The sequence below is a fragment of the Canis aureus genome, chromosome 15, assembly GCF_053574225.1.
Source record: "Canis aureus isolate CA01 chromosome 15, VMU_Caureus_v.1.0, whole genome shotgun sequence".
NCBI classification, from domain to species: domain Eukaryota; kingdom Metazoa; phylum Chordata; class Mammalia; order Carnivora; family Canidae; genus Canis; species Canis aureus.
In genome coordinates, this window is record NC_135625.1 from 11,722,868 (window position 1) to 11,750,357 (window position 27,490).

The 27,490-nt window shown below is 40.6% G+C and overlaps 1 protein-coding gene across 2 annotated transcripts in view; it reads left to right on the forward strand.

The window, feature by feature from the left end:
* Positions 1–26,756, forward strand: part of LOC144284256 (uncharacterized) — a 51,729-nt gene extending 24,973 nt beyond the window's left edge. Inside the window, exons 1-4 of one of the 2 annotated variants that reach the window (XM_077848583.1) lie at positions 12,086–12,379; positions 19,085–19,190; positions 19,740–19,906; positions 25,069–26,756. In XM_077848583.1, coding sequence (XP_077704709.1) covers positions 12,276–12,379; positions 19,085–19,190; positions 19,740–19,906; positions 25,069–25,075 — 384 coding nt within the window. In that variant the 5' untranslated portion in view covers positions 12,086–12,275 and the 3' untranslated portion in view covers positions 25,076–26,756. Of the gene's footprint in view, positions 1–12,085; positions 12,380–19,084; positions 19,191–19,739; positions 19,907–25,068 lie in introns of those variants that run through there. The other variant, XM_077848584.1, reaches the window with a different exon arrangement.
* Positions 26,757–27,490: the final 734 nt, after the last annotated feature.

The following is a 27,490-nucleotide window of genomic DNA, read 5'->3' on the forward strand; positions in this document are numbered from 1 at the left end:
AAAGAGATGGAAAAACATTCCATGCTCGTGCTGTGGAAGAATAAATATTGGGAAAACGTCTATGCTACCCAGAGCCATCTACACATTCAATGCAATCCCTATCAAAATACCATCAATATTTTTCACAGAGCTGCCTAAAATTTATATGGAACCAGAAAAGACCCTGAATAGCCAGAGGAATGTTGAAAAGAAAATTAAAGCTGGGGGCATCACAATGCCAGACTTCAAGCTGTATTACAAAGCTGTAAGCATTAAGACAGCATGGTACTGGCACAGGAACAGACACATAGATCAATGGAACAGAATAGAGAACCCAGAAATGGGCCCTCGACTTTATGGTCAGCTAATCTTTGATCAAGCAGGAAAGAGTATCTCATGGAAAAAGGACAGTCTCTTCAACAAATGGTGCTGGGAAAGTTGGACAGCCTCTTGTAGAAGAATGAAACTGTATGATTTTCATACACCATACACTGAAATAAACTCAAAATGGATGAAGAACCTAAATGTGAGACAGGAATTCAACAAAATCCTGGAGGAGAACATAGGAAGCAACCTCATTGACCTTGGCCACAGCAACTTCTTGTTAGACATGTCTCCAAAGGCAAGGGAAACAAAACCAAAAATGAACTATTGGGACTTCATCAGGATGAAAACCTTCTGCACAGAAAAGGAAGTAGTCAACAAAGCTAAAGGCAACCCACAGAATGGGAGAAGATACTTGCAAATGACATATCAGATTAAAGATCTAGTATCCAAGATCTATAAAGAACTTATCAAACTCAACACCCCGAAAACCAAAGAATCCAGTCAAGAAATGGGCAGAAGACATGAACAAACATTTCTCCATAGAAGACATACACATGGCCAACAGACACATGAAAAAATACTCTGCATCACTTGCCATCAGGGAAATAAAAATTGAAACCACAATGAGATACCACCTCATGCTGATCAGAATGGCTAAAATTAACAAGTCAGGGAACAACAAATATCGGCAAGGATGTGGAGAAAGGGGAACCCTCTTACACTGCTGGTGGGAATGCAAGCTGGTGCAGTCACCCTGGAAAATAGTGTGGAGGTTCCTCAAGAAGTTAAAAATAGAGCTTCCGTGTGACCCAGCAATTGCACTACTAAGTATTTACCCCAAAGCTATCAAGTTATTGATAGGATGGGACACTTGCACACCAATGTTTGTAGCAGCAATCCAATAGCCAAACTGTGGAAAGAGCTGAGATGCTATCAGCAGATGAATGGATAGAGAAGATGTGGTCTATATACACAATGGAATATTATTCAACCATCGGAAAAGAAATTTGAGGAGACAGGAGTGAAGGGGTGTGACTTTACAGACCCTGCAGGGAAGAGGTTCTAAGGAGCTGACATAGCGTGCCCTGCATGACAGGAAGGCTTGAGCCACACAAATGTCTACGGGGAACATGAATGGTCCTGTGGTGCTTCTTTGTTTAAAGACTAAGAAGAGGATGCAGCTGGGGCGGAGCAGGCAAGAGGCTGAGCGGGAAACATAGTGTTCAACAGAGGGAAGGTGAAACCAGGCTTTGTATAATATAGTCAGAGCTTCCTATTCTATTCTCACTATCACGGGAAGCCTGTGGGTGGATTTTAGCAGCATGCGACTCCTCTGATTGTGTTCTAGAAAGACTACTCTTGACGTGGAGTGAAGAGCAGACAGGGTGTAGAGCAAGAACTGAATCAGAGAGAAAACAGAAGCTGGCGACAGTGGAATGGGGGTGGAAATGGATTGGATTTATAGTGTATTCTGAAACCAGAGGAACAAAATTTTCCAGTTAATTGGAAGTGATTGTAAGAATTGTCGAGGCTGACTCTCAAGTCCATTGGCCAGAGCAGTCCATCCTTCAGGGGGATGGACATGACGTCAATGAAATTGACCTGCCGATCAGCACCCCCGTGTCACATGGGCTAAGCTCCAGATGCCTCAGGACACACAGGTGGAAAGAGCAGGTAGGTCAACACGTACAGGAGTTTGCAATTGTGGTGAGGTCAGCGCTGAGATCCACATTCGAGAGATAACACGAATTTAGAGACAGGGCGCTGACTGAGGTTACTTAACAGTGGGCGGAGACCGAAGGCAGAGGCCTTACCCCGGGGTTAGGGTCAAGAAGACAAGGAGCAGCCAATAAGTCAAGGAAAAAAAAAAAAAAAAAAAAAAAAAACCAAAAAACAAACTAGAGTGTGCTGAAAACCAGGAAGGAAGTTTCAAGAAAGAGGCAGGGACTCCAGAATCTGCTGCTTTAATTTCCTTAAGAAACACCTGTGACCACCAGCTTACCAGCTGCGCTAGCTCCTGGGGCTGCTGTCGCAGAGGACCACACCTGGGTGGCCCCAACAACAGAACCACAGTGTGTCCCCGCTCTGGAGACTAGGAGTCCGAGATCAAGGTGTGTGCAGGGCCTCGTCCTTCTGAGGCCACGAGGGAGAATGTGTTGCAGGTCTCCCTCCCAGCTCCAGCAACTTCGCTGGCATCTCTGGTGCTCTTGGTTCGTGGAAGCATCACCTCATCTCTGCCTTCCTGTTATCAGGCATTCTCCATGTGTGGGGGTGTCTATGTCCAAACTTCCTCTCTTCCTAAGTACGCCATTCGTACTGGGATAGGGTCCCACCCCACCCCAGTGTGACATCTCGTTAACCAAATACAGCTGCAATGGCCCTATTTCCAAATAAAGTCAGATTCTGCATTGGAAGTAAGCACCTGGGCATACAACAACATTTGGGCGTACAGATTTTGGAAAGACACTATTCAACCTATAACACTGCTTCTGCAAGTAATATGATTTGAGAACGGCTGGTTTGTACATGTTTAATAAAGGTGACATAGGATTAAAAACATTTGCCATGGTCTTATAATTTATATATAACCATAAAATATGTTTAGATATTGATGCTCTGTTTTCTTCATTAATCAAGGATAATAATAAGCTGAGTTTTGGCATTTTGACTGAATGCTCAGTCTTTTTTTGGTTTAAGCCAAGTTTGTTTTAGTTCAGTTACTTTGACATTTCGTGAGTTAACAAACTATCAGATACTAAAAATTTGATAGTAGATTATCAAGAACATTCTGGATTTTTTTTTTTCTCATGAGCGTAAATGCTTTGATAAAACTGTGACTATCCATAATTGTGAAGATAGTCTTTTAATGAGGGGCTTCATACCTATCATGCTGAGTACTAGTCGCGTGCTGGGAGGCACGAGAGATAAATGCCAAAGTTTGAAAGGCATGTTGGTCCTTATACCAATCTCTAGAAATGGCATTTTGAAATGAATACTTCATTTCTGTCAGGTTTTCATATTCTCTTTCTCTCCCTTACAAATCAAAGAAACAAAACAAAGACTCAATAAAGAACAAACTTGGCTAATGTTGGCTCTATTAGATTTGAATAATTCAAACCAATCTGTTCCTTTTAAGTTATATTTAATACTCTGTCATTTTATTAACTTTTCAAGAAAAACCTAAGATTTTTTAGGTTTTGGGGCAGCCTGAGTGGCTCAGTGGTTTAGTGCTGCTTTCAGCCCAGGGCCTGATCCTGGGGACCCGGGATCGAGTCCCACGTCAGGCTGCCTGCATGGAGCCTACTTCTCTCTCTCTGCCTCTCTCTCTCTCTTTCTCTCTCTGTCTCTCATGAATAAATAAATAAAATCTTAAAAAAAGAAACCCTAGATTTTTTAGGTTTTAAGTATGACACAGTTTGCCATGGAAGACAGTGGGCTATTTTAAATTCTTATGCTCATTAAACCCAGGAGTGGCACACAGTTTGGGAAATTGTATTAGATGCAGAACAGGGGAGGTCTGGTTGTGGGCATGAAGCTGTCTGCACAGCAGGGCTCAGCCAAGTGCGCTGCTTCTCAGCCCAGGAGGCTCACTGGGCCTGGGGAAGTCCCACTTCCTGCAAAGGACAAACAATGACAACTTGTGGCTACAGCACTTTTTTCCACTTCTGACAATTTTGAGTTTCTAAGACAGCTAAACTCGTGGCTGTTTTAGCATGATGCACAGCATTACATAAAAGACCTAGAAATCTATGATAATATTGAAACTACGCATTTAGTTTGCGCACTCATGCAATTGAGAGATTTCAACCTCAAACTGATGGAGAAGGTTTAGTTTCCTTTTCCCATAAAACTAACATTTAATGCAATTCAAAACTGACCACGTAAAGTAAAATAATGAAAATGATTAGAAATGGGTATTCTGAATTCCAAGAATGTGTATAATTAAAGATCAGTAAATATGGTAAATTGACAGCCCTAAGGACTTCCTACAGCTTCATGACTGTTGTTAGAAACCACGAGCACGGGATCCCTGGGTGGCGCAGCGGTTTGGCGCCTGCCTTTGGCCCGGGGCGTGATCCTGGAGACCCGGGATTGAATCCCACGTCGGGCTCCCGGTGCATGGAGCCTGCTTCTCCCTCTGCCTGTGTCTCTGCCTCTCTCTCTCTCTCTCTCTGACTATCATGAATAAATAAATAAAATCTTTAAAAAAAAAAAAAAAAAGAAAGAAACCACGAGCACAATGTCCGTATTATGTGAAGTGGCCCCAAAAGAATCATCTCTAAGTCATCATTCTTTGGCCAAGATTCAAAAACAAGCAACCAAAAGGGAAAGGGAAAATGTCATTGCTAACTTTGCCTCCAACGCTGTGCCACTCAGTCCTAAACGCTTATGTGCCCATCATAGTGAAAATGTTAAAGAAAAATAAAGGCTTAGATTTCTCCCACGGCCTCATGAGCTTCTCAGCCTGGATGAAAGTATTTTTATAGGACAACGTGTTATTTAGGAACCCTATTAAAGGCCATCGTTTTCTTATAGTAAGTATTGAATGAAAGAGGAAACTCTAAAAATATGCATTGTACTTTGTAGACAGATGGATTTGAAGGGTAAATGAGAATCGTGTTGCTCTTCCCATGCTTACCTGGACCCAATTTCGGTCTCCTGAGAATGTTTCTAGTTAAAAATCTCATGAGCTCTTCCCAAGACCCCTGACTGGGAGAAAAACCTTCATCCCATTTTATCTGAACTGTTTCTTTTTTTTTTTTTAAGATTTTATTTATTTATTCATGAGAGACACAGAGAGAGAGAGAGAGGCAGAGACACAGGCAGAGGGAGGAGTAGGCTCCATGCAGGGAGCCGGATGCGGGACTCAATCCTGGGTCTCCAGGATCACACCCTGGGCCCAAGGAGGTGCTAAACTGCTGAGCCACCCGGGCTGCCCTCTTAGTCCATCACATCTGTGATTTTATTGAAAACCACCTGAAATCATTGATGAAGCAAACAGGTTGGGGGAAAAAAATCATAAATGAAGGATGAGCTGAGTAATTCTAGCCAAGCACAACAGAAAACCTACTGTGTGGCAGGCAGCGTTCAAAGTGCTTTCTATGATTACACGTCCTATTTTTTCCTTCCGAAGATTGTATGTGGTATATACTAGGCTCATTTCATAGATGAGAAAACTGAGGTGCAGAATAAATGTCTTCACCAAGGTTGCAGAGCTAAGTGGCAGTGCTGGGCTTCAAATCCAGTTTCCTGAAGACCACTACCCTGACTCAGGGTGGAAGGAAATGCCATTGACCTCCCAGGCCGGGGAAGGGCAGGGAAGGCAGCTGTGGCTCCAAGAGGAAGACTCAGACAAGACTCTGGCTTCCTGATCCCCACAGGCTTCTCTGCACACGGCAATATGTATCTTAAGTTTTCTAGGCACTCAGGGAGCTCTTTTTCTTACTGCTTTTGCCAGAAGACCACCACCCAATTGCCAATAAAATGTTCAGGGAAATAAAGCAGAATTGAATCACACCATCCTCAACATTTTACTTGAAACTGAAGCTGCTAGAGGGCAATCACGTTTGATCGGTTTTGTTTCCCCAGACATACTAATCCCTTACCAAATAAACTACCACCTCTGAGAAAGATGAAACAGAAGATTGCACCTTAGGAGTTTGGGTTTGTTTTTGTTTTGTTTTTTTGTTTTGTTTTTTAGCATATCAGGATTTCTTTTATTGTTCCAAGACAAGCCTCTAAATGCCCCCCAATATAAGAAACTTCCATTGAAATTGCTTGATTTTTAAAAACAAATTATTATATTTAAATATAATATATTATAATTATATTATATTAAAAAATATAATCCATCCAAACCACAAAGGAGTCATGGATGCCACGAGTTGGTATATTGATTCTATGGAGCCTGAGCAACCTCAGATTGACTGAGCCATCTGCACTTGCTGGGTGGAGGATGAGGGTAGGCAGGAAGAGTATCAAACTAAAAATTAAAAAGGTTTAAAATGTTTTCCAAAATTCTTGAGCATAAGAAGCTAAGATTTAGTACTTTAATGAATGGGATCAAAATGGTCTAGAGGAAAGTTTGGAAACAGGTGAGCTGCAAGTTTTCACAGAGTAGACAGTTCTGGTTCCACTTTCCTTCAGGGTAGAAAAATCACACGACTCCTCTCTATCTCCAGAGCACTGACAGCAAGTAGAACTTGTTTATAGTAATTAAAATACAGAGAAACAATTTTCAAAGACTGGGCAAGGATGAAGCTGCAATAAAAATCACCAGTGCTTGAAACACTCAAGTGCTAACTGGGGAATTGGCTTTTAATTCATGGTTTCAGTGGGAATGCGGCCTAATAAGGAACAGATGAACGTTTTAGCATTGTCAAGGGCTGACAAGGGGTTTCACTCTGAAGTAAGCCATGGTCTTCCTCCATGGCTATACCTCTTTACTATCCCTCCTGTTTCCACGTCCTCAGTTGCACCCTTAGTAACCTTCCCACACACTCCTCCCCACCCCCCATCCCCACCCTAATCCTAGCTCTTCTTCCCCGGGCTTGCTCAGTTACTCTAAGAAAAGCCTACAAGCTGGGATCACATCCCCTGCAGGCCTACAGAACCAGCTAGCTCATTCTTACTAATAATTTAAGGGCATGTTCTGGGGGAATTGACTAGTTAGTTGTCTCTGATGATGCCCCTCTGCCTGACTGGTACCCATGCTGGTAACCCATTGTAGCATTCTAGGTGTCTAGGTGGGTTTTTGGGATGGAGCGAAGATAGGCTTGTCAGATCTAATATATAAAAATGCAAGATGCTGGAACACCCAGGTGGCTCAGTGGTTGAACATCTGCCTTTGGCTCAGGGCATAATCCTGGGGTCCTGGGATCAAGTCCCACATCGGGCTCCCTGCAGGGAGCCTGTTTTTCCCTCTGGCTGTGTCTCTGCCTCTCTCTCTGTGTCTTTCATAAATAAATAAAATCTTAAAAAAAAAAGTAGGATGTCCAGTTAAAGTGGATGTTAGACAAGCAAAACATATTTTTTTAGTATAAAAATTTTACTGTACATGTGCCATTTGCACTTATGTCTTATGCAATATTCAGGACATAGTTACACTAAATAGTTATTCATTGTTTACCCGAAATTCAAATTTAACTGTGTGTCCTGTGTTTTATCTGGCATAGAGGGGGTGTCTTCAGTGCTTTTCAGTTCCGCAAAGACACAACTACCTGTTTTGCCAGCTCTTGTTGCTGGGGGGACGAGTGAGTGAAATGGTTTAATGACAAAATGTTACCGCGTACAAAACTCAGAATGTGCCTTTCTTCCTCAATAAATACGTGCATCAAATCAGCTCATTTGCCTCTTTGTGACGAAAAGCCTTGTCCACTCAAGGAGTGGTCGGTCCCTGGACCAGCCACATCAGCATCGCTTGGGTGCTTGTTAGAAAGAGTCATTCATTGACTCTAACCCCAGTTAGCACCTGTCTCCATACAAATTTTAAGGTTTTTTTTTTTTTTACTAATTCTATGTAAAATCCCATTGGCATTTTGATATGGATTGCACTGAATCTATCAGTTGCTCTAGGTAGTATGAGCATTTTAACAATGTTAATTCTTGCAATCTATGAACATGGAATATCTTTCCTTTAATTTTTGTCTTTAGTTTCTTTCACTGATGTCTCATAGTTTTCAGCACAGTCTTTCACCTCCTTGGTTAAATTTATGGCGAGGTATTTTGTTCCCTTCTTTTTTTTTTTAATTTTTATTTTGTTCCTTTCCATGCTACTGTAAATGGGATTGTTTTCTTAATTTCCCTTTCATACAGTTCATTGTTAGTGCAACTGATTTTTGTATCTTGATTTTACTTTGTATTTTGATTTCGTATCTTTACTCTGCAACTTTCCTGTTGATTTGCTGATTACTATTTGCTTCATTTGAACTAAATAAGTAAAATGGATTGTACCGTTTAACAACTAATTTGATATAGTTTAAAACCAAAATAATTAGAATGTTGTGGAACTTGTGTTAGAATATCAAGAGCTAACAAAGGAACAGAATTTTAAAAATTCAAAAATGATCAAAATAATAGGTAAATTATATGCTAAAATAAAGTTATGTTTTGAAATCAGTTAAGAAAGGACACACTATTCAATAAGTGATTTTTAAAAGATCATTTATTTATTTATTCATGAGAGACACAGAAAGAGGCAGAGACATAGGCAGAGGGAGAAGCAGGCTCCCTGCGGGGAGCCCAATGTAGGATTTGATCCCAGGACCCTGGGATCATGACCTGAGCTGAAGGCAGACAGACGCTCAACCACTGAGCTACCCAGGTATCCCCAGTAAGTGATTTTTAAACAACTAACTAGCCACCTACAATATGCCAAAACAAAATCTAATAAATTACACTTAAATGGAACATTAAAACCACAGAATTAAAACTGAAAATCCTTGAAGGAACTGTGGACATTTAATCATATAATCAATAAGAAAGGATTCTAAGGGTTTCAGAAGAAGATTTTTCAGAATAATCAGTGTACAATATTGATCGAAATAGAAATAGAAGTCCTTTAATCTTTTCAAAGCCTCTAATCTTCAGTTGTATAAATTGTATTTGGTTCTGTTTTTCAAGTAAGACTAAGAAAAAAAATGTAACATCATCCTTAAAAAAAAGGCACCCACTTCAAATTGTTTATCTAGTATTACAGTCAATTTCCAATTATTCAAGTACGTGGTCTCACTGAACTCCATTTAGAATGTATGGCCAGTACTTGCAGCTCAGTGACCAAATCTGGGAGGCGAAGAACATAATCATGGTTAGAACTCAAGGTTATAATTTATGAGCCATATAAGTTTCATAATGGTGCTGTACTACATTACTATAAACAGGGTTTAAGACAACAAAATGTATGATCTTAGAGTTCTGCAGGTTAGAAGTCCAGCAGGAGTCTCACTGGGCTAAAATCAAGGTGTTGCTAGGACTACATTCCTTCGGGAGGCTCAAGGGAGGAATGTGTGTCCTTGCCTTCTCTGGTGTCCAGATACTACCTGCATTCGTTGCTTTGTGGCTCCCTTCTTCTATCTTTGAAGCCAACAATGGAAGACCTAGTCCTTTTCACGTTGCAAATTTCTGCCTTTCCTTCATAGTTACTTCTCGACTCTCTTCTGCTTTCATTCCATTTTCCACTTAAAAGGACCCTTGTCATTACATTGGGCCCATCTGGATAATCCAGGATAATCTCCCCATTTTAAGGCCATCTAATTGGCGATCTTAATTCCATCTGAAAATTTAATTCCCCTTTCCTTATACTCTAACTTCTAGAGAGTAGGGCATCGACATCTGTAGGGGCCTGTTATCTGCCTACTATCAGAGCTCTGACTTACACCCTCACTTTATAAAAGAAATGGAGGTCCGGGGTGATTGCGTGCTCTGATGACACACGTAGTTAACATAAAGGCCTGTGATCTGTAACTCATGAATTAACATATCTTTACTGGCATTCCATTAATCTCCTTTTGTGGTGGGTGTTGTCAGAATATAAAATATTTGAATAAATCACAGTCCTTGACCTCAGAGGACTTAACCAACTATGTGTTCATGAAGTATGGAGTAGGTTTACGAAGGAAGGAATTCTAAGCCAGAGAACATTTCTCAAATCTTCACTTGGCAACCAAGTGGGAGAGAATAAGATACGACCATTACTATCGTAATTAACAGTATGAGAGCAAACCAGCAACTTATGATTATATAAAAAAGCACGATAATACATTTTGGAGGCATGTTTTATGTAATTATTAAGAGCCATGCATTCAGAGCCATGAGCCTTAGGGCTCATTTCAAATTTTGACTAAGGCTTTGAAATCAAGTAGTTATAAAATCACATAGTTATATAAAAGTCTCAGTTTCCTCTTCAATAAAATGTAATACCTATTTCAATAGGTTTTGCATGATGAGTACTTATAAAGCTTAGAACATAATGTGGCTCCTATTAAGTATCCAATGATCACAGTAATTATTATCATTAAAGGTTATAATTCAAGGAAGATTATATGGCATAGAAACTTATCACTGAACTTATAAAAAGAAAGTATAAGAGAGAAGTGAATAATTTTTAAAATGTCTTGATAACCTAAATTCATGGTTATCTGCCTACTATCAGAGGCAGATAACCTTGTGTACAGAGAGTCTAGCTGAGAATTTAATTGCCTGAAATTAGATTTACATCAATTAGATTAAAGACTCTGGAAATAAGAACTTAGTTTTTCAGGGCACCAGGTGGCTCAGTCAGTTAAGCATCTGAGGCTCAGGTCATGATCTCAGGGTCCTGGAATTGAGCCCCGCACCGGGCTCCCTGTTCAGCAGGGAGTCTGCTTCTCCTTCTCCCTCTGCCCCTCACCCTGCTTATGCTCTCTCTCTCTCTCTCTCTCTCAAATAAATAAATAAAATCTTTTTTAAAAAAACACCCATAGTTTTTCCTTAATGTCCACATCATCTACAAAAGAAAATAATAAAAATAATTTTATCAAGGAGAAGTAGATCTTTCCAGATGCTGATGGAGAGCATCCTGACATATAGAAGGGCCTTAGTTAGCAAATCTATTAGCAAATTAATAGAATAGAGTCCTAACAGTGGGCTTTGTCCAAGTAATCCCCCAGTTACATACAACCAACCTCACATTTGACTCCAGAGAGTATGTATGTACATGTACCTATCAAGAAATAAAGTTTTTTGGGTGCCTGGATGGCTCATTCGGTAGTGTCCACCTTGGCTCAGGTCATGATCTCAGGGTCATGGAACTGAACACCAAGTCAGATTCTCTCTCTCTCTCTCTCTCTCTCTCTCTCTCTCTCCTAAAGAAAAAAAAAATAGAAAGAGAGAAACAAAGTTTTGGCCACCTTACAGCCTACTGGGAACAGGATTCCTAAAATGACAAATATGTCTGGAAGGCTGTAGTCCAAGGCCATTTTTGTTGGCCATATGCAGGGTCTCCAGAACCAGAGGGAACACACAGCTCTACTTAAAATTGAAGGTGTTTATGCTCGAGATGAAACTGAATGGCGAGAGATGAGTACAAAGCAAAGAATAACACAGTGACTCCTGGTGGCAAAGCAAACAAAACCAGAGTCATCAGCAGGAAAAGGAACTCGTGTTCATAGAAACAGTGGCATGGCTCCTGCCAGATTCTGAAGCAACCTTCCTGCTAAAGCCATTGGCCACAGGATCTGTGTGCTGCTGTACTCGTCAAGGACTTAAACTTATTGAAAAGCAAATAAATAAAGGTGTACATGTGTTCTCTTGTAAGAAAAAAATATAAAGTAATAAATCAATAGAAAATGAGAATTTCATCCCCACTGTTAACTTTGCTTTACCTTTGTCTTCTTGAAGGTTCGTATTTGTAGAGTTGTTGCTTATATTTCATATACTAGTCCTCACAAAATTAGGCAGCACAAGGAATTCACAGTACACTGTTAAAAAAATGATGTTAAAAGGATGAATAAAACTGCTTGGTATGGTATATTGGAGCTGTAACCCACTGACATCTTGCACTAGCACTACACTGCCTCGTTCTCATTACACTAGGGTAGAATGTTTGATATGTCGGTCAAACACAATCTGCTTTGTTTGCCTCCTATTAGAAAACTAAACTAGCTAATTAAAAGACTCACTTGGCAATAAAGCAGCTTCAGAAGTATTGCCTAATTCAAGACAAACAACTTTTAGATATTGTGGTAGGCAGAACAATGCCCTCCCCCCAGAAACATCCATGCTCTAATCCCCAGAACCCGTGTATATGTTAGCTTACATAGAAAAGGGGAATTGAAGTTGCAGATGGGATTAAGGTTGCTGAATCAGCTGACCTTAACATAGAGAGGGTATCTTGGGTTATCCACGTGGGCCCAATGTAATGAGAATAGTCCATTTAAGTGGAAGCAGGAGGCAGAAGAGAGTCATGGGAAATGTGATTATGGGAGGTCAGCATGATCCAGTGGGAGAAGGACTTGACCTGTCATCGCCAGCTTAGAAGGCAGAGAAAGGAAGCCACAAGCCAAGGAATGTGGGAGACCTCGAGAAAGTGGAAAAGGTAAGGAAATGGGTATTCCCCAGAGTCTCCAGAAGAAATACAGCCCTATTGATGCCCCGATTGTAGCCCAGTAGATCTCATGTTGTATTTTTTAGATAATAAATCCATGTTGCTGTTAAGCCTCTACATTTCTGGCAATCTGCTATGGCAGCAATCAAAAGCCAACACAAATAGTAACTGAGAAGCTTTGGTACACTGGGGTGAACCCTAGAGATGGGGAGATCCAATCCAGTTTGCCCTGGCCTTTCAGTGAATATTCATTTCTGATTAGGGTTGGCAGATAAAATACAGGGTGTGCAGTTAAATATAAATTTCAGATACACAATGAATATGCTTTAGTATAAGAGTGCACAATATTTGGCACATGCCTCATGAAAAATTATTCATCATATCTGAAATTCAAATTTAACTGAGTGTCCTGTATTTTTATTTGGTAAATCTGGCAACCTATTTCTAATCCACATATGGGGGAAATTCCAGGAAATACCTCTGCTCAACAGAACTGCTCTCTGCCAACCATGCAAAAACCCACTTCTTAATCACTCTCCCCCTAGATGTTGGGTCTAATTTATTATGCACTGCCTGTCTTTCTCTATGATAATAGGGTTGTCTGGTGCCCATCTCTGGACATGGTATTAATGTCATGAATTGCAAATAAAGGTCAGTGCATTTTTTGCTAAATGTGACAGTCCTGTAATCATCTGGAGCCTCATGTGCATTTTCCTTGGATTTCACCCAATTTTCATTTCTCCTCTGCCAAAATGCCATGGTGACTATCCAAGCACTCATTAGGGAGTGATCTTCAGGCTCTGACCCTGGGCCTAAATGTATTCCCTCAGCTTGTTTTAAATAATCTCATTTCCACAGCAGCTGTGATTCTGCTTTGCTGACTGTTCAGTAGATTGTGTAGTAATGCCATTAAATGTGAACAAATTGGTGGGCCTTCTCCCACAGCACTCTCATCCAGCTGTTAGCTTACATTTGTGAAAATCAGGACTCATGCATAACTGTACATTTAGTGGTTTAATATTTTCCAAAAGAATCACACAGTTCCTTTCAATGGGTTCTTACATTGCCGATGAATGGGCAAAAATAGAGCATCTGTCTCTGGAAGTCAGAGGGTATCTTGTAGAGTATGCCCATGTATTACACATTGCCAAGCCTCTATTCTGCTAGTTGTGGCTGTTGGCTCAAATAATTTATTCCTCAGTCAGTGAGGTAAAGTGAGGAAGGTAGGATGTTAATTTGAAACCAGATTTGAGGGCATAATTATAAATTTATGTTAAAGTTACAATTTTCCATTAATATACTTAGGGCTCACTCCAAGAACTGTATTTTTTAATAACAAAATATTTTTTTACATAGATTCTTCAGGTGGCCTTGTCGTTTGTAATGATGCTATTTTTTTAAAAAAAAATCATGTTCCCAACCATGGATAATGCCCATTTCTGTTCAGAAAAGTCTTAAATGATAACCAGTTTTGTTGCCAGTTTAGAGATTCAGGAAAGAATATATACAAATCTAGACAGAATTTTCACTCAACACAAGCATAACATTTCACCATATTGCCCATGTAAAAAGTACTATTACACAGTATAATTATAATCTTTACTATCTTTTCCTTTTGAGCAAATGGTGAATGGTGGCAGTTCTGGTATTATTGTAAAAAATAAACTTCTTGAAGACATGGGCCCTTCTCAAAGTTATTTCATAGGCAAAGAAACCAAGACCCTAAGAAGATAAAGATCTTGCCTAAGGACATAAAGTAGTCACTTATTTTAAGGTAGTCACCTTAAGTAGTCACTTATTTTGATAAAATTCAAAATAGAAATAGAAACAATGCAGATTGCAGAGCAAGAAGAGAATCCTAACAGGTGGAGAGATGAGGGTACAAACTATGATCGCATAGAGATAATATTGTTGGTACTAATACCAGTCACAAATTCCTGCTTGGGTTCTTCATAAAGAGTCCACCACATAACACACGGCAAAAACATCTTAGAAACTCCAGATAAGAACCTGAACCCAAACCCAGGTCTACCGACTTTCTAGCATACTGTGTTCCCATTCTTCCCAGCACAGGCCGACTGTGGATTCCCTATGACATCTTCATTTTCTTCCACTCTGCAGTGGGGTGGGAAGGCCGAGTCCCTTCGATTATCGCTCAAGGTAACTTTAGTATCTGTGTTTTTAAAAAATATTTAAGTATTTAATGTGTTATAAGAACCCATTGGAAGGAACTATGTTATTCTTGTGGAAAATATAAATATTAAATATTTTAAATATTTAAATATTCACCTAGACCGAGAGCTCCGGGGGGGATGAGTTTCAAGTATCCAGTATAATTAGAGGTTAATTGTTTCTGATGAAAGAATGAAAGGACATACTGCCCTGGTTTTAGTGTAGACAGAAAGATCTATGCTGACAAGCCAATCTCAATTTTGTGCATAGCTAGCTATGAAAAGCTATTGCAATTTGGCAAACGCACTCATTAGGTTCTGGCAAGCATTACATTTTTAGGGAAAATTTAAGCTGGTCTGGTAGCAGCATATAAACATCTGTGAAGCTGCTTCCTCTGGCTTCCTCAAAGCTGCTCAGAACGTGTCCTGCAACAGTACACGAACGGCCTGAATAACTATCTACCACATATCCTGGCATGCAGTGAATACAGCAGGAAGTCACTTCATTACAAAATGCAAATTAGTGCTTATTTATTTTTTTATCACATGTAAGCAATTTTAAATGCCAAAGTTAAATACTTAAACAAGACAGAATGCCTTCCAGGGGCCAATGTACTAGCTGAAACAAAAAAAATCAGTGTCTCTCATAAGGTCGAAAACCTTTGCTGTTTCATATAGGTTTTCTGGGTCTGTTCATGAAGTTTCTGAATAGTCAAAAATAGACTAAGTAATTAATATGAATGACAAAAGTAAACATGCCCATTTGATATAAGGTGATGCAACATTTTGGGAAAAAGAAAATACCACAGCTGGGTAAGAGTTATTTGGAAATCATGGGCAGGGTTGCAGTGCTTTTTATTTGTTTTGTTTTAAGATTTTATTTCTTAATTCTGAGAGAGAGAGAGAGAGCAATGAAAGGGGCAGAGGGAGAGAGAAAATCTCAGGCAGACTCCACACTGAGTGAGGAGCCCCACGCGGGGCTTGATCCCTCAACACTGAGATCATGACTTGAGCTGAAATCAGGAGGCAGACAGTTAACCCACCTTGCCCCCCAGGTGCCCCAGGGTCACAGTTTTTAAAACATAGCCAGGAGGGAGCCTGATTGGGAAGATGTCATTTGAGCAAGGACTTAAAGGCGAGAAGAGAATTAACCATGCAAATAGCCAAGCACTTAATCAGAAGCCAGTTTGAAATCTCTAAGACACAATAAGGCTGGCATGTTCCAGAAACAACAAGAAGGCCCCAAAGTATAGCATTGTTTAGTTAAAATAAAGGAAAACCTGAGTAAAAAAAAGTAGCTTCGGGAAAGCATAAAACAAAGAAGTAGGACACTCTTTGTGCAAGGACCATGACAGGCTCTATGTAGGAAAACAGAACAAGCAAAAAAAGTAAAACATTACGTTTTATAGAAAGGCAGAATTATGGACATTTTGAGAGGGATACACAATTTTTCACTGACTAAATCAGATCTGTAAAAATGTCCAGACTTCTTAAAAAAACGGTCCCCATTTTATCTGTATTTCCACAATTTATATCGCCATATCTACTCCTTCCCAGGCAACATTTTACTCAACACTCACTTGGGTGCTTTCACCTACTTTTTGTAGACGGCGCCCACCCGGTGTGTACTCTTAGAAGGCCGACTCACCTGTGCCCTGGGCTCCTGCGCACAATCACATACTGAATGCAGCAGTCCCCCTGCCTGCCCGAGCTCTGACCCCCGAGGTGAACTGAGCTCTAACCACCCCCCGCCCCCCCGAGGTGAACCGTAGTCTGGAAGCAGGTGATCCTCCTTTTGCAGAAGCGTCCAGGGCCAATGGTAGCCTAACTCTGCGCCCCAACACTAGTGTCCCTCACGTCCAGGCAGCCCATTGCGTAGACTTTTGACTGTCTCGCATCAGCACAGCAGGAAGAGGGGCGTGCAGGACAATGTTTTGAGAGACAGAGACCATATTCACACAGCTTTTCTTACAGTATAGTGTCATAATTGTTCTGTTTTATTATTAGTTGTTCATCTCTTGCTGTACTTAATTTATAAATTAACATTTATCATAGGCACACATGTGTAGGATGGAACACAATATATACAGGGTTTCGGGCCTCCACTGGGGGGTCTTGAGAACTATACCCCAAGGATAAGGGGTGACTATCTCATTTGAACACCCAAAAGACCACTCAAACCTTATATGGCCTAAACAAAGCTAGTGTCATTCTCCCCAGGATGCTTTGCCTTTCATATTGCTGAACACCACCTCCACCATCACACACGCCCAACCAGAAATCTGGCGTCTCCTTCTTCCTTCCCTTGCTGCCTGTCCCAAGAGCAGTAGGTCACCACACGTGTTGACCCCATGCTCACACCCTCTCAGGAGTCTTTACTGACTAATCTGCTGGCACTACCCTATTTTTCTCTCCTGGGCTCCCCAAACAGCTGCAAAACAGCCTCCCTATTTACAGATTCAACCACTGAAGCACCCTCTAACTTTCCCCAGGTAGTCATATACCACGCCCCCACCCCAACATACACACAGATCCCAGAACCAGACCTCATTTGCATGGGGAAGAGACAAAGAGGAGCGCATCCAGCAGATAATCACGTGGCCCCATTCCCTGTCCCAGAGGTGGTTTAGGCATGGATGTCGCCAATGAGTGCAGCCAGTGAGACTGACCAGTGAAACCCACACGGAAGCATGGTAAGGGCCTCCCTTCATGCTTTCCTTCAACGACAAAAGGACACATGCAATAAGAAGCACTCTGATTATATTCCTTAGAATGAAAATATCAAAATGTTGACACTCTCCCACACCACTGGTAGAGGTATTATTTGCTTCAGTTTTGCCAAAAGAACACTAATAATTTGCAGCATAAAAACTCTAATACTGGGCAGCCCTGGTGGCTCAGTGGTTTAGTGCTGCTTCAGCCCAGGGCCTGATCCTGGAGACCCGGGATTGAGTCCCATGTCAGGCTTCCTGCATGGAATCTGCTTCTCCCTCTGCCTGTGTCTCTGCCTCTCTCTCTCTCTTTCTCTCTCTGTATCTCTCATGAATAAATAAAATCTTAAAAAAAAAAAACCTCTAATACTTGGAGCTAAATTTTATCTCTCACTGCATATCAGGCACTAGGCAATGTGTCTTATACTGTCTCGTTTAATCCTTAAAACAACCCTATGAATTAGACATTAATGCTCTTGAGAAATGAGGAAAAATATGTCTTCGGGTAGTTAAGTGCTTTTCTCAATTTCACATGGGCAGGACACTATAAGAGATTTTGAAATTCATAATAAAGTCATTGTTCCAAGGAGATGATAAAAATAGACACGAAGGCCCGCATGCGCATACACACACACACACACACAGATATGTGCCAATTGTTTGGTATAATGTGAAATTTTGAGAGAGAGAATGTGAAAAACCCAACAGCACTGAGGAAGCATTTAACTAATCAGGCTACATCAGAATAGAGGGCTGGTTAAGGCTTGGGAGGAAAATACCGGATCAGAATTATGTTCAGGGAAAAGAGTCCTGTTTTTCCTGCTTCCTTCCCTCGCTCCCTCCCTGCCTCCCTTCCAACCAGTCCTCTGGTTGGAAGACCAGGCAGCCTTCACCCAGATGGAGGCTGGCACAACAGGGGGCCCCAGGGGAGCCAGAGCTGGAGCAGGGCGCACCATCCCCATTCCTGGTGAACCATTAAAAGAGGGGCGCCCCTCCTGCCTGCCTCTCCTGGTGCCATCCTCAAATGCAATTTGCACGCTGTCCTGTAGTTTCCTCTGGGAGACGTCAGCCCTCACCACCCTTCCCCACTACTGTTGGCAGTGCTGAACCCCCTGCTTGAGACGTGTCAGAGGGCACTGTCCTCTTTCATCATGGCTTGGCACTGATATTTTATGGTTGACCATGAGGAAAGGAGTTGGCCAAAGTTCACAGTAGTTCGGGGCGGGAATTCCAGGGACAGCAGATAGAATAAACTGGTCCTGAAGCCCTCCCCATGTGTTGCGTCACAGGAGCACCCAGGCTCGAGGCTCTGGCCAACGAAGCTTTCCTGGTAGCCCTGTCCACACCAGGCTAAAAGGAGTCTGAAGGCCTGGTCCTTTGGAGCCCCTTCCAAGAGACTAAGCTCCTGACATCATTGCCTACACCATCCTCAGAAGCCTAGCTGAGCGGGACAGACGGAAGCAGAGAGGAAGGAAGAGAGTGTGGCAAACAATCACAGAAGCTTCGGGAAGCACAGAGCCTTAATCGTGACTTTAATTAAACTTCAGCTCCTGAAAATTTTCCTTTGAAATGTGACCAGCTCAGTTACCCTCTCTTCCTGCCAACCCCCTCACCTTTCCTGCATCTCTTCTCTGTAGCCTTCTGAGGAAGAGAGCCTCCAGCTTTCTCCAAAGTTAGAGCCCATGGAGGCACCAGCTGAAGCTGAGGGCAAACTCGGTATCTTGACTTGAAAACACTTGCAAGTCTCAGCATGTGCACTAAATGCGTGCGTTTGGACCCATGTCCATTCCCTTCTGCTGTTGCTTCCTCCACAGAGATCAGGAGCTGTGGGCAGGGCCGGGGGATGAGTGGAGCATGGCCTGGGCAGCTGTGGGAGTAGAGACCTTGGCCTCTGATGTCAACGGCCAACTTCCACATGAGGTAAAGCCTTTGTCAAGATGCACCCAGCTCTCAGCTAGTCCTACCAAAGGGAAGAACCAACTCTGCGGATAATCTTACAAGACATTTAAATCTGGCCTTTGCATAGAGAGTAAATTCAAACCCTCTAAAAAAATTGTTGCTTGCTTGTGTAGCCTTGGTCCATATCAATAATCATGTTTTACTTCCGCTGAATTGTGCGTTTCCTCAAGGAGCAGCAACTGGATGGGAAGCAGAGCATCCAGGTGCAGCCCGAGCAGTGGGGTGTCCCATGCCCGGAAGTGAACACCCATAGAGGGTGTTCAGAGTTGACCCCATGAGTCTTGGGCATGAGTTTAATGCCCAAGAGCAAGTAAAATGCAACAAGCGAGTAAAGGTATCTCATTTTGAGAGACAAGTACAGAGGGCCTTAACTTTCGGACCCAGCACCAGACTAAGCCTTTGGGGATGGACGTGAAATAAGGTCTGTGGACTGAGAGAATGTTGGGGGTATTTTCACCCCGATTCTGGGCCCCGGATCCTGCAGTTTCTTGCAAGTTCACTGCTTTCCAGAGACAGGAGCAGAATCCAGAGATCCTTGGTGCTGGGAGCAGGGAAGCCCGAGCCATGGGGTTGTGCGTGTGGATTGCTTGGAAAGGGCTCAGCAGAGATGCATCATCGGTCGGCTGCCGGCTGTCCAGGTCCTTCCCACTGTGCACGTGGGCTTCTGGTGGCAAGAGGTGAGTAGCTAAAAACCCCGTGAGATTTCCAGTCTCAATCAGAGATCTGCTTGATGACAGTGCTCCCTCTTTCCGCTTTAAACCTCAGGGGTTAGGTTACTTCTCTGAAATACCTTCATAGAATGATGTCATATATGAAGAGTATGAGCACTTATGTCTGTATAATATAGAATCATATTCAAAGGAATACACTGTATGTATAAAATGGCATAAATGTACAATTATAAAATTTATAAATTATATAAAATATCTAGTTATATGCAATTTATATAATATAAAATTTGATAGAAATATATCTCATTTATATTGTATTATATATTTGTGTACAATAATATATTAAGTAAATTAAAATAAAAAATTTATAAAAATTATAAATATGTTATACATTTTATGTATATGTACAATGTATGTATATATGTACATAAGTATGTGATAACATAAAGACAGCATATATAAATACATCTATATGTATGGTGATGGATGTTAATTAGATTGATATTAAATATAAAAGATATTAATGTGTATTATATATACACATTATACACTATAATGTATATATCATACATTAACTTTATAAATCATACATTTATATACAATTTAATGATGATTCTGTACAACGTATAGACACAATTATATATTTATATGATTTTATATGTGTGCACATTACCTAGTTACAGCATTATATATCACTATATTTTGGATACTTATAAATTAGCATATACAATGTTTATATGAGGTGTGTATATTAGTGCATATATATATATATATAAATTCCATATATTGTGCCCAAATATATCATACACCAGAAATATTGGCGTAATACATATATGACATGTGCTCCTCACTAGTACATAATATGTACCCTGGACTCTGCCAAGGAGGTGCCACCCAGTGGTCCTGGAGCTGCGGAGGGTCCTCAAGGATGAAGCCTTCCCTGAGAGCCGCACCCCACCACCCTGCACCTGCGGGGCTCACGGTGCACCTGCACCCCTGGGACATGCAGGGCCGTGGGCGCTGACCGCCGGAGCCCTGGCCACCTGGTGTGATGTCCTGCCCTCTGCTCCCGTGTCACCCATGGCTCCAACAATACCTACCCCAGGTCCCCGAGGGGAGTCACTGCTGCAAAGAGGACCCCATCACTTAGTGATGAGGCATGTGGTCTTATGTATTCTTTAGGAGAATTGTGATATTCATACTGGACAGATTTTTTACAAGGAAGTATACTATTTGCCAAAGAACACATTTGCTTATCTGATGTGTTTGAGGGGCACACTTTTTATTATATAAGTGTTTGTTTGTTTTTTAAGTAGGCTCCAAACCCAACACAGGGTTTGAATTCACAACCCTGAAATCAAGACCTGAGATCAAGAGTCACACCCTCCAGGGACTGAGCCACCCACCTGCCCGACCACTTTTAAGTACCTAAGTGCATATTTCTAGCTTAACACCAAGTAGAACTTATTCGATCTCACAGAAATTACACATATAAATAGGAAAAACTGTCATTCTTAGAGATGTTCCCAGGAGAGGATGTTAGCTCTTAGTTCTAACTAAGTTGGCCATGCATTTAAAATAATTAAATAATTAAGACTGAATAACACTCTGGATTCTATCAACTAAATCAGGCAAACTTTCTGAGCAGTATTTACTGGTATCTCATTTGACTAAGCCGATCTATCACTGACAGCAGAGAAACTATTTTTAGGAGTTTTTATCTTGCTTTTCAATACAGGCCAAAGCCAGAGACATTCTGATAATAGTAATTCGATTAATGTTTTGTAAGGATGCAGCCTACATTTATCACTTGAGAGGTAACTTGATTACTTTCTGATGTGAAACCTATTTTACGTAGTGGTAGAGGATATAGAAAAGTATAACAGGTTTTCTTGCTTTGGTTTGAAGAAAAGATATGAGTTTCTATGCTTCGGTAGTTCTTTATTTTTGAAACCAGACTCATTAAGATTTACAAAAGCTGTCTTTTATGATGATCAACATATTATATTTTGTGAGTTATTATTAGTCCGATGGTGGTGATGAATATTTGAACATTGGCAGTATCGTGAGGGCACTCCAAAATCCTCACCCAGATACCAGGGCCGAGCCATAACTTTGCAGTGATCACCAGTTTGGATTGAACCATTTAGTATATTTGGTGATACCTAGTTTCTCTGACTAATGGGTCATGAAACTCCGCCTGGTGACAAAACATCCTCACAGCCAAATGGTAACTGTTAATTAATGGTAGTTTAATTAGTTCAGTAGGTGTATTCAAAGAGCCTCTGCAGAGTGCATGACCCAGCACCCCCATCAGAGCTGTGCCCTCTCTGCTTCTCTGGTAGCTCTGACTCAGGCCTGGCTCTAACCACCTCCCATTAAGAACCCATTTCCTGTTTCCTTTTGCCTGAATCATTCTCAATGGTAGCTTTACTAAAAGATGCCCTGTCAGTCTCTACCTGTCCAGGATAGGAGGCTATGTATGTATGATTAATTAGCAATATTCATAAAACTGCAAATTAATTAATTAGCAATATTAATTAATTAGCTATAATTAATTAATTAATTAGCAATATTCATAAAACTGCAAATATTTTTTTTGCATAACTGCACTGTAAAATTATTCACCCTACTGTTGACACTTGATTCTCGACTCTGCTCTAGAATACATGCACTTGCAAAGCATCTTGTAACACCTTTTGAGACACTAGCTATGTGTAAAACTAGAAAAGCATTGCTAATTGAGGTAATACCCCTCCCTTCCATGTGCGCACATAGAAATAATGTAAAAACAGAAAACAAAAAACGCCTAAAGCTTAATACGTGTCCTAGTTAGAAGAAAAGGTAATTCTCTGAGTGTCAAAAGTGGGAGATTTTAAATCTGAGAACTGAAGCTATGTTATTAGGTACATTGAAGATTGAGAGGTCTTCCTGTTGAATGGATCTTTTTACTACTATAAAATGTCCTTGTTTCTCCTTAGTAAAACTATTGCTTACAATCGACTCTGATATTTAAATGGTCACACCAGCTTTCTTGCGTTTAGGTCTCTGTGGTGTATCATGCTTGATCACCAATTTCTATTTATCTGTGTCCTTATGTTTAAAGTGTGTCTTCTAAATAATTGGATCTTGCTATTCTGTTTTTTTTTTTTTTTTTAAATCCAGCCTGAAAAATCGATCCTTTTATTTAGTGGATACCCTGTGTGTGTTCAACTTAATTTCTTATATAATTAGATTAACTCTACCATCTTCTTATTTGTCCTCTATTTGTCTCATCTATTCTTTTTTATTTTTTTAATTCCCCTTTTTTGCCTTCTTTTGCATGACTCAAGCATTTTCTTTGCTGTTCCATTTAATATGGTCTTTTTTATTATAACATATATGTTTTTATTTTAGTGATTGTGCATCCAGGACTTATTAGAGTCTACCTAAAATTAGAATTTTATCACCTTCCATAAAATATAAAGTCTTACCACACTTAGCTATATTTATCCTTCTGCCTTTTCCACTGTAACTGTTATATATTGAATTCTACATCTTGTGAAACCAGAAGCAGAGTTTTTAAGCACAGTAATGACTATTTCTTGAAGCGGTCACTATTTTTTCATATTTTCCCACTTACGTTTCCTTTCCAATATTCTTTGCTTGTGCCTGCAGTTTCCTACTTCTATGTAGAGTCATTTCACTTCTACCTAAATGGTTCACATGAGTATTTAATACAGTGCAGTTCTAATAGATTCTAATAAATTCTTAGCTTCTGTTGATCTGGGGAGATAATCTTCATTTTGCCCTTATTTTTTTTTTTAATTTAAATTCAATTAGCCAACATGTAGCACATAATTAGTTTTGGATGTTGCCCTTATTTTCGAAAGATATTTTACCAAATAAAGAAGTCTAAGTTGAGCAATTTTTCAAGATGAGTGAACTACCTTTTCCCAGTTTCCATTGCTTTGTGCAAAGGCAACTGAAAGTCTCCTTGCTGCTCCCTTGGCTTTCTTACGTCCCTGACTCCCAACCCCAGTTGGTTTTAAAGTTTTCTCCTCTTTGGTTTTCAGCAGTTTGACTGTGATATGCCTGGAAGTGTTTTCCTTGTTTTTTTTTTCTCCTCCCACAAGTGTGCTGAAGTCCTTCAACCTTTGTGTTTTGGGAATTTGGGGGAAATCTTGGGAAACTTTCGTAATTGGTGGAATAGTTTAGAGAAAATTCATGCTGCTTTCTTCCAGTATTCTTTTTGCTCCATCTTCTCTGTCTCTCCTGTTGGCACTTGGATTGCAATTGGATAGTGTGACTGTCCCACGTTGTCTTCCTCACTCTGAAGCACTTTAGAAGGAAGCAAACAGGGATGCCTGGGTGGCTCAGTGGTTGAGTGTCTGCCTTTGGCTTAGGCGTGATCCCTGCTGGGATGGAGTCCCACATCGGGCTCCCTGTGAGGAGCCTGCTTTGCTTCTCCCTCTGTCTGTGTCTCTGCCTCTCTCTCTGTGTCTCTCATGAATAAATAAAATCTTTAAAAAAAAAAAAAAAAAGAAGGAAGCAAACAACCCCCACCAGTCTTGATTTATACCTAAAATAAGTGATCCCTCTTTCATAGTGTGGTATCTTACAACATGGGATAGATTAGAAGATATTTCTGTGAGTGAACAAATGTCATTCAAAAGTGTAACCCAGGGGCACCTGGGGGGCTCAGTCAGTGAAGCGTCTGCCTTGGGCTCAGGTCTTGATCTCAGGGTCCTGGGATTGAATCCCGTGTCGGGCTCCCTGCTCAGTGGGGAGTCTGCTTCTCCCTCTGCCCCTCAGCCCACTCATGCTATCTCTCTCTCTCTCTCTCTCAGATAAATAAAATCTTTAAAAATAATAATAAAGTGCAACCCATTACCAAAATTCAGTCCCCCACTATTAAGGCCATGGGGAAGAATGTTGCTGCAAAGTAATGCATTTAGAAATATAATCTTGCTGTATTTTACCTCCTTCAGAGGCAGATGCACAATTGAAATTTTCATTGTCTAGTGTTTATACGTTACCCCTAATGGAATATGCGCATTACTGGACTCACAGGCCATAGTTGTATACCCTGGAGTTGACTGTCACTGAGAAATCGCTGGTTTTCAGGGTATTTTTCCCCTCGACCTCATAGGAGGGACAACAAGTTTACTGTCCTGTTTTGAACTCAGGAAATGAGGCCAGCACATCTGCAGCTCTCGAGAGAAGTCATGACCTGCTGTTCCAGAAGGTTCCTCCCTGTAACTCCTGCCTCCCCAAGCTGTTAGATCTGGTCCAGCGCCCTGGTCTCTACTCTGGCTTTCCTCCATCCACATGGACGCACATTTAGGAAAGTGAAACACTCTTCACCACGGCAGCAGACGGCAGCAATTCTCAAGCATTTGGTCTCACAAGCTCAGCGCACTCTTCAGACTTATTGAGCTTTTGTTTCCATAGGTTAAATATATTGATAACTACTATTTTAGAAACTAAAGTTGAAAATTTGCTTAAAATATTTATTAGTTTATTTAAAATAGTGATGAACCAGTTGTATATTAACATAAGTAACACTTTTATGAAAAATGTATTTTCCAAAATTAGAAACAAGGTGACAAGAGTGGGCTTGTGTATTTTAGCAGATCTCTTCAATGTCTGGCTTAAGAGAACACAGTGGGGTTCTGCTCAGACCCCCTTCTACATCCAGGTCCCTTTGAGCTTACATTTATTGTTACTTCTGGGAGTTCATGGAGGAAGAATCCCTAAGGGCCAATAAACATACAAAAACTGATCCCCACAGTTATCAGAGAAATATCAATCTAATCTATAATTCGGTACCATCTTATCTCTGTCTGATTGGCAAGAGTGAAAAGCTCTGATAACCCAAGAATGTGGAGAAAAGATAATTTTTACACTCTACTGTTGGGGCTTTCAATACATAAAATAGCTAGTAAATTGGAATATCCTCACCACCTAATTGCAGGAGACTGCTCTTGGCTATGCATCTGAAACTAGCCATCGCACATGTGCACAAGGAGAAATGTTTACTAGCACTCACTGTAACGTTCATAAGAGAAAAAATTAGAAACCTAAACCCTTTTTTTTTTTTTAGAAACCTAAACCTTTATTGATAAAAGGATGGATACGTGTATTACAATATACTTATATAGGTATTATGTCAAAAATACTATAATAATATTGTATGTAATATTCTAACGCTGGTACATTATGTACCAGTTAATAGGATGAACAAAAGCTCTACAACAACCCGATTAAAAACATTTATGGTAAATTAGTTAAAGCTGCATGTTAACATGGCTATAACTTTAAAATGATGTTGAAAGAAAAAAACAATCTATACAACTTATGTTCTGTGTTAAAAATACACAAACATGTATTAAATATTTCTTAGAATATTAATAGATATAGGAATGATGCAGTTCTGTTTATGGTAGCAGTTAATTCTTAGGAGAGAAAGAGGGGAGAGGGATTTTTCTGATTAAGACAAAAGAAAGACATTGCCTCAATTGGTGCGTATTTTTTTATAATAAATATGACACATGATGCTTTGACAAACCTGGATGATGAGGGCATGTTTGTGTGTGTGTGTGTGTGTGTGTGTGTGTGTTGTTTAAAGGATGCTCTAGGCCCATGTGCAACTTGAACTCATGATCCAGGGATGAAGAGTCTCATGCTGTACGGACTGAGTCAGCCAGGTGCCCCTGAGGGCATGTGTGCAGACAGTTTGTTATATTTCTCTATTTCAATGTCTAGAAAAAGGAACATAATGTGCGAAATTAAAATAATACCTGTAAAAATGGAAATAATCTCACTCCCAGAAATTTGAGTTGTAATCCAAACTAAATTGAGGAATGTGCATGAATGCTGGTGTCACACTGTTTTCTAGCACTTTTCTGGAAGGGTTGGGAGAGCTCTCACAAGGCCCCTTGTGAGCCCAGGAGAGGTGAGCGTTCTGGGGTTGGACTCCAGTCGCACCAGATCCCTGGATTCTAAGAGAAGAGGCAGTGGTAGAGGAGGACAAGCAACATGTAAGAGAGAAACAACCCAGGCCACCACGTAGGTTGACAATGCACACCTTTCACATACATTATGATGTGGCACAAGGTGGCCCTGGAGAAGCTATTGCATACGAGGCACCCCTTCATGGAAATCCTCTACTGAGAAAGAGACAGAAACATGGCTGACTTGGATGGCACTTGACTTTTCTGGTTTTCCAGAGGGACCTGTATTAGTTGTTGAGAGGGGACAAGGGCCTCCTCCCGAGCAAAGCTAGGTTCCAAGCTTTGGGGTAGAATTCTGCAGAATGAACATTCAGAGAGAACCATCTCCTGATTTCTACTGTGTTCTACATTCTCTAAAAGCAAAAACAGTTTTACGGACAAAATAAAAGACGTAATACAAGCAATTCTCTTTGAAAAATAGTTTAAAGATAGTAAAGGTATGTTGAAAAAGATACAAAGGCACCCCAGCCTATGGAATCACTAGGTACAATTGAGTCTAAACAGTCTCCTAGAAGGCTTTGATCGGTTTCAGGAAAATGTTGTTTGAGGTGATTGTAACAGATAGAATCCTAGTTCACTCAAGCTACCAAGTTGT